At 63.2% G+C, this 7,903-nt stretch overlaps 1 protein-coding gene across 3 annotated transcripts in view; it reads left to right on the top strand.

Moving 5' to 3' along the window:
• Positions 1–409: 409 nt before the first annotated feature.
• Positions 410–7,903, top strand: part of ARHGAP26 (Rho GTPase activating protein 26) — a 156,483-nt gene continuing 148,989 nt past the window's right edge. For all 3 annotated transcript variants that reach the window (XM_075509516.1, XM_075509515.1, XM_075509517.1), the window contains exon 1: positions 410–799. In XM_075509516.1, the coding sequence (XP_075365631.1) occupies positions 646–799 (154 nt within the window). In that variant the 5' untranslated portion in view covers positions 410–645. The remainder of the gene's footprint in view (positions 800–7,903) is intronic.

The following is a 7,903-nucleotide window of genomic DNA, read 5'->3' as shown; positions in this document are numbered from 1 at the left end:
GACAGCGGGCAGGGCCCCCCAGGACAGCAGGCAGCCACCCAGGACAGCGGGCAGGGCCCCCCAGTCCCCCGCACAGCGGGCAGGGCCCCCACTCCCCCCAGTCCCCCGCACAGCGCGCAGCCCCTCCCCGCCGCGGGCTGCCCGCGCCGGACGCTGCCTCAGGCCGGGCGCGCTCCCCGCGAGGCGCCGCCGGGCCCGCCCCGCCCCCGCGGGCGCGGCGGCCGATTGGCTCAGCGGGCGACATAGGCGTGGCCGCGGCGGCAGGGGGCGCCGGGGGGCGGGGCGCGGCGCGCCGGGGTCGCCCATTGGCTGGGGGCGCGCGCGGAGGGCGGGGCGCGGCGCGGGGGCGTGCCGCGGCGGCGGCGGCGCGGGCGGGCGGGCAGCGCGCGGGCCCTGCCCGGGCGGCGGCCCCAGAGCGGCGGCAGCTCCGGCCCCGCCCGCCGCGCCTCAGCGCTGCGCTCCGCTCCGCACGGCCCGGCCCGGCCCGGCCCGGCCGCTCCCGGGGCGCGCCCGCGGCGCCGCCAGCTCCCGGAGCGGCGGGCGCAGGCTGCGGCTTAAAAAAACGCTGAATTTTGTCTTTTTTAATTTTAAATTTTTTTTTTTTTTTTTTTTTTTTGGCGGTGATCGGTGCGCGGTGCGGGCAGCATGGGGCTGCCGGCGCTGGAGTTCAGCGACTGCTGCCTGGACAGCCCCCAGTTCCGGGAGCGGCTCCGCTCCCACGAGGCCGAGCTGGAGAAGACCAACAAGTTCATCAAGGAGCTCATCAAGGACGGGAAGTCGCTCGTCGCCGCCCTCAAGAGTAAGTGAGGGACCGTGGGCGGCCCAGCCGGGGCCCCCCGCCCGCCGGCCGGCCCCCCGGCCCCGGCCCGGCGCAGCCTGCCCGGCCCGCTGTGCTCCACCTGCCCGCCGCCCCGCCTGGCCCGTCGTTGCCCGTCCTGGTCCGTGGCCTCCTGGTCCCGGTCCGTCATGGGCCACCTGCTCCCACTCGTGTCCCCCCAGCCCCGTGTGGCCTGCCCGGTCCATCAGGGCGTGCTTGGTCCTGGTCCTGGTCCCCCGGGACGTGCGTGGCCCATCGGGGTGTTGCTGGCCATGGCCCATCTGGATGTGCGTGGTCCCGGTCCACCAGGTCCCAGTCCATGGCCCTCAGGGGTGGGGTCCTTTGGGGATGTTTTGGCAGGGGTGATGGGTAGGTGCCGTGTCCCCCCGGTTGTCCTCTGTCCCCTCCCTGTTCAGGGCGAGGGATGCCCAGTGACCCCTTCCTGGGCTCTGCCGACTCCTCCGTCCCCGGCACGTGTGGGGACGTGGAGGCCGTTGTCGTGTGGGAGAGCCGGGGCTGGGGGCAAAGCTGCAAACCGCCCGCCTGTGGTGGGGGCTCTGCGGGAGGGGGACGCTGCGACGCTGGCTGCAGCCCCGGGGCCGGGGAGACCCTCGCCCGCGGCTGGCAGCGTCCCGGTCTCCTCTCATGCCCAGGCTGGCCTGGCTCCCGTCCCCACGGCCGGGGACACCCCTGCATGCCTGTCCACTGCCACGGCTGGGTGGGCTGGGCTGCTCCCCGAGGGGCAGCTCTGTTCCTGCTGTTCCCCCCACGGGGTCATTTGGGGTTTTTTCTTTTTTTAAGTTCCTTTGGCCCAAATCATGGATCGCTTCCCTGGCCGGTGGGTTTCCCGTACCAAGCACGCTGGTAGCATGAGTTGTCACCTTGTTGAGCTCGCCCTGCCCTGCTCCGGTTCGGTGCCATGGGGCGGTGGGACAGGAGCGGGGCAAGTCCACGCACACCCGTGCCGTGGAGCCTGCCGTGGCATCGCCTGTGATGCACCAGCCTGGCCTCGGGGATGTGGCGGGATTATTTTGGGAGCTGAGGCGCGGCAGTGTTGCCCCCGGGGCGTGCAGGCAGGCGATGCTCGGGCTGAGCCCACCATCCCGTCCCATCCCGGGGGGGCTGAGCTGCAGCCGCGGGGCTGATTCCTGCTCCCTGCCCTTCAGATCGCACTGAGCCCGACGGGGGCAGCTCCCCCGTGCAGCAGCCGGTAACGTCTGGATTGCAGGGACCCCCATTGTACCAGTTCTTGGCATTTTGGGTTAAAAAACCCACGAACCTGACAGCTATCGTTGCATTTATGGTTCTGCAGGTCTGAGCTGTCTTCTGCTGCGGTGCATTTGCCTGTCGAGCTGAAGGCAGCCTGTGCCTGGCCCTGCCTGGAGCATTCATTTTATCACACAACAAATCCTACAGCGTTGTCGTTCTCTGAAAATAAATTTTAGGAATTAACTGGTGGGTCCCAAGGGTGTTTGTCTCTGGGCTTAGGCAGCGTTCACTTTTAGCGGGTGACTTGGCAGGTGCTGGCCGAGGGGGCTGCCTGTGCCCTCGCCCCGGTCACGCTGCGTGGCAGGTATTTTTGGGTGTGCTGAACCGCTGCGTGCTCATGGCTGCTGGTGGGTAACTCTCCCGCTGGCCGTGGCGGTGGCCATGCTGCACGGCCCCTGTGCACCGGGCTGCCCGCGCCAGGGCAGGAAGAACGCTCGCCGGCCTCCAGAGATAAGGGTGTTTTTATGGCTGAATTGTTTTGTAGCCTCTAGTGAATGCATTCCTGGATTAGACCTTAATTCCTGTGCAGGGCCGGGAGTGTGCTCCACTGATGCCCAGGCTGCGGGTGATAGCGGCATCAATAATGACGATTTTGCTGGAGGTTAATTAATGCCCAAGCACTGGTGCTGCCTGGCCTTGCGGCCACGTCCCATGGGCGTGCGGCTGCAGGCGCAGTGGCACGCTCCCTGCAGAGGTGGTCTGCAGGGCACTTTGGGGGAAGGTTTGGGGCAGGGTGCTGCCCTGGGGGGCTGGGGATGAGCGTCCCCTCCCTGGCTGTGATGCTCGGCTGCTCTGTGCATCCCTTTCCCGTGTGGCCCCTTCTCCTGCTGTAAGAGCAACTTCACTGGCTGTGTGGCTGCTGGCGAGCCGTGATGCCTCTGACTTCTCCAGCAGAGACCTGGCACAGGACAGGATCTGGCCCAGCTCCTTCCACGTGCGTTACCCTCGGTGTGCGACGGGTCTGAGGTCTGGCCATGTTGCGTGGGCCATTACAGACGCTCCGGTGGTCCGTCTGAGTACGGATGGAGATGCTCCAGGGGTGGAGTGCTGCTGCGCTGCCTCTTGCCGGGTGTTGTTCCCGTTTCACTACTGCAGGTGTTTGGGACGGCACAGCCATGAGCCGGAGCTTGTGCAGGTGGTACCTGGTGGCCGTTCCTGACAATGACCAGGCACTCGCTTCTCTTACCCGGCTTTTATTTTTCTCCGGTGTCTCCAAGTGGTACATCTCCCCGCAGCTGGGCAGCGTGGCCTTACCTTGCCACCGGCATTGCCTCCATGTGCGCTCCTTGGCTGTCGTGGAGGGTGCGCGGATGTGGGGCCAGGCAGGTCCAGGGAGCGGCAAACCCCCGGCTCGGGGCATGCTGCCTCTGGAGCGAGGGGCTCGGAGGGCGTCTCGGCTCTTGGCACAGTGAGGCGGCCTGCAACTGATGTTACTTGAAGTCTTGGCAATATCCTCTCTCTTTTTCCTTCCTCTTGCGTTTTCTGCTGAATGTTTCACATCCTCTTTGTTTTAAGACAGGCGCGAGGGGAACGTAACTCTTTGTGTATCAGTGAGGAGCGAGGTGGAGGGGCGGCTTGGATGGGGCCGTGGCGCGGTTACGCGGCGGGGAGGAAGATGCAGGACGGAGGAAGACGCAGGAGGGAGGAGGACCTCTCCGCAGCTCTGGTCAGAAGCGCTCTCCTGTTCCCCACCGCCCTGCCTGGCCCCTTGCAGCAACCGCGCCGCCGACAGCGGCATGGCAGGAGCGGTGTGCGGGGACGGTGAGGCTGGTGTAAAGGCACGTAAGAAAGTCTCCCTCTGGATTTGGTGGAGGAGCTGTTCTGCAGCTACCCTGCTTTTGCCCTCTGTGAAGGTATGGAGAGAAATGGTACTGATCCACAGCTCTTTCTCCTTCATTTAAACAAAAATTGAGAGGTTGAAAATAATCCTCATTTGCTGAAGGGCTGGTCTTGCTAAATACCCTCTGATGCCGAGGGCATCTCTGGAGTGTGTGTATATATATGCATATATATAAATACAGGTGTCCCCCGTCCCCCCGCTGTGAGTATCTGTGCCTATTTCTATTGTCTCTCTTTGCCGCTTGGCTGGTATTAGGAGTGACCTGGTTTTCAGCAAAACATGTCCCTCTTCCTCCCTTATACACCATATATAAATTATTCAGAAAGTTTTGCAAATGCAAGGACCTCAAGTGAGACATAAATAATGAACTCGAAGCTTGGATGCTGTGAAACTTGTTCTCCAGCGAAGGAGCTGTGGTGACCATCAGTACCAGGGTTACGGGAGCTTTTTGCCCCTTTCCGTGTCCCCCGTGCCTGTGAAATGGGGCAGGCAGGGAGCTGCGTCCCGGCCGGCAGCTGGTCCTGGTACGGTGGCTGCCCGTGGTGCCGGCATCGCCCTCAGCCCCTCTGCTTTGGTCGAGGGGGTTATCCAGCCCAGTCGCCCAGACAGTGATGCAAAGACGCTTTGCAGTTTGCTTTGGAAAATGAGCAGCGCACGTAACGATGGAGGATGTGGGGGTGCAGGCGGCTGGCAGCCATTGCCTCCCCCGTGCCGCTGCGGGAGGCTGAGCGGGGGCACCCTCCTCATCCTCCTCCTCCTCCTCCCCGCGGCCCCCAGCTCTCCCCACGCTGACAGGCTCTGTGTGCCCGTGGGGATGGGGCTGCGGAGGGCTGCGGGCTGTCTTCTCCTTTGGGCGCTGGGGCTGCTGTCTGATGCCCTGCCACGTTTCTGCTGTTGTTTTGTTTGCTTCTTCCTCCAACTCCCAAGCACTAATTTGAAGCCACCGAACTCGTCCACGCCCCGGCCGCTGCTGCGCTCGCACGTTGCAGGCTGCAATTTGTGTGGTGGGGCCGGGCTGGGGCCGGCGGGGGCTCTGCAAACCCCCTCCCCGTGAGGGGCACGAGGGCCAGACCCTGGCTGTGCCGTGCCTGGGGATCCCACGGCAAAGGCGGAGGTGCCTGTGCTCCTGAAGGCACAGTTGGGCGGGTTTGGGGTTGTTTTTCGGCCGGGTCACCTCAGAGCTGTGGCTGGGTGGCGAGGAGGGGCAGGACCGACGGGGGATGCGGGGAAGGGGTGATGCTGGGGTGGACCTGGGCCCTGCGGTGGTGGGGAGCTCGTCCGGCCCTGCCAGCTTCCTGGGGCAGATGCTGCGGCACCGGCCTGCAGGTCTCCTGCTGGCTCTGCCCTCCGCCGGCATGCCCGGTGCCGGCTGTGGTGAGCGGCTGGGGCTTGTCCCGTGCTCCCCGGCTGGGGTTTCCAGCTGCCTAGCCTGGTGCGTGCAGGCACACTCCACATGAGGTTGTCGGAGAACACGCAGTTGCCCTTCAGTCCGTGCAGGCAGCGTGTGATTTTCACGAGCTGTCCGGTGGGACGATCCGCGTTTGCCCGTGTAGCGCCGGGGTCGGGGAGGTGGCCTGTGGAGGGCTTTTGCTGCGACTGTGGGGTTTTTCCAGGGACACGTCCTGCTCCGTGGCTGCCGCGCAGCTTAAAAAGCGAAGTGGGGTGGTTGTGTGGTTCCTGGCGGTGCCGTCGGCATGCCGGGCTCTGCCCACGGACCACGTGCTCTGGGGTGCGCTTGCACACAGATGCGGTTCCACATCTCAGCAGCCTCTTGGTGAAACGGAGCCTTTATGAAATGTCTGTGCCCATGGCTGTGGTACGGCAGTGCCGTACCTGGGGCTGGCGCCGACTCCACGCCTCGCCTGGAAGCAGAAGTGAAACTTTTTCCCAGTGTTCAACCTCAGCAGTTAATTCCCTTTTGATACGAACAAGCCTTAGCCTGGGAATAAGGAAATGTTTCAGACTCTGGCCGATACCTTCAGGTGCCTTCTGCCCCAGCCAACTTTGCTACCATTGCTGCCTTTCCCTGCCCGCTCTGCGTGCCCCCCGGTTCGGCGTGCTCGGTCCCCTGGGAGAGGTACCCCGACCAGAGTGAGTCTGGGGGAGACCCTGGCTCGGGTGGGTAGAGCTGCCCAGCTCAATGGGTAGATAGATAACACGGTGCTGTGCACTCAGAATGTCCTCGTCTGCCTCTCCAAGGTGAAAACCCTTGGGTGTGCTGGAGGAATAGCTGTGTCTTGGGCCGCTTCATAGCCCGGTGCTGTCTGGGGTGACAAGTCCTTGAGCCCCAGTGCCGCAGGTGCCTGCCAGCGCAGGGGAGCCTGGGGAAGAGAAACCTGAAGTCCTTCTTGGATTATTTTCATCCTTTTGCCCTTCTGAAGACAGCAGTAACAGTCCAAACCTTCCCATCGCCTGTGCACAGAGGAGAGGAGGGATCGACACACAGAGGTTTAGGTCTGGCCTGTCTGGGAATGGCCCTTATTTTTGCAGGTGCAAACATTAATGGTTAGAGAGAGTCTCCTGGCCAGGAGACAGCTATACACTTGCAGACTTGGGTTTGGAGGAGAAGGAACATTATACTTTCTGGAGGGTGCAAAATAAAAGCAAACCCCCCGTTGGGTTGCTGTGGCCGCTTGCGTTCGGTTCTGCTCTGGTTGTGCCATCAGAAATGGTGTTCGGCTGCCGCTGTCGAGCGCTCGGTGCTGGCCGCCTACGAGCAGCGATGGGGTGCGAGGGCTGCCAAGGTGAGTCACGCCGCGCTCGCTGCACAGCCCGTTTCGAGTCTTCCAAGTGCTGAGGAAATTGCTGCCTCGTGGCGAGGAGGATTTCCTGGGGCTCGGCAGTGGCACCGTGTCTGTGCAGGTAGAGACCCTGATCCCTTCCTGGGCGGTGGGAGCTGGCTTTGCCCAAGGAGCTTGCCCCGTGCTCGGAGGGGTGGGGGGGACTCTGCCAGCACCGAGCCCTGCAGCGGTGGGGCACAGCCAGGCCCCCTGCGTGGCTGCCGTGGGCTCTCCGCCTTGGCTGGGCAAGCAAACCGCAAGGCCGGTCTGGGGGGAAAGCACGTGGTTTTGGGGTTTGGTTGCTAAGATGAGTTGCTTCTGATTTTTCCTGCTTCGTTTACCCAGCGAAGTTGTAATGTGGCTCCCCTATGTCAGGGTGTATTTCCCCCCCTACCCCCCCGTTGCTTTCAGTGGGTGGTAGGAAAAGTTCGGTGTGGGGAATACTTTGTGCTGTGGGCAAAGTATGTGGTTACAGCTCGGCCAGACAGCCCTGCCCCTGCCCCAGCAGGGCCGAAGGCAAAGAGGGCTTCTTCTTCCTTTGCATGACCTGTGTGGCTTGTGCAGTCACATATTTTATAGCTTGCCTGGTATTTTATTCAAACGAGCAATACAAATGATAAGACTCTGCTTTATTTTCAGCACAACTTGAAAGCTCCTCCTCTTCCTCTCTGGTGGAAATTAGCAACAGGAATGTGTTCCTGCTCGGGAGATGCTCTTTGTTTCTGATGGTGGCTCTCCACCGTGAGTCGTGGAGGGATCGCTGTGCAGGCAGCGTTGGCTCCGGAGGACTGCACGCTTACCCTGGGTGGCTCAGCCTGATTGTAAGAAGGAAAACTCGGGATGCCACAGCCTTTCGCCCTGCCGGGGTGTTGCAGTGGTTCACCCGCGTGCACTGCCCGCGGCCCTGATCTGTGCGGGAGGTTTGTGACGACATCCCCAGGCATCGTTCGCGCATCTCCCCGGGGGTCCCCTGTGGCTGCCCGTGGGTCCCCCTGTGCGCAGCTGCGACCCCTCGGTGCTGGCGTTTGAGGGGACTGATGGTGAGAGCCAAGCTCCCGAGCGGGCTGGGCTCCTTGCGTCCTGTGCTAGCCACCGAGCTGGTGCCGTGAGCCGCTGTGCTGGGCTGCAGCCAGATCCGGCCTCTCGGCAGTGCCAACAAGGGAAGCTGGTGAGCAGAAGGGCTTGGGCGTGCAGGAG

Source organism: Mycteria americana, chromosome 8, assembly GCF_035582795.1.
Source record: "Mycteria americana isolate JAX WOST 10 ecotype Jacksonville Zoo and Gardens chromosome 8, USCA_MyAme_1.0, whole genome shotgun sequence".
Classification (NCBI taxonomy): domain Eukaryota; kingdom Metazoa; phylum Chordata; class Aves; order Ciconiiformes; family Ciconiidae; genus Mycteria; species Mycteria americana.
This window is presented reverse-complemented; position numbering and strand designations above follow the sequence as displayed.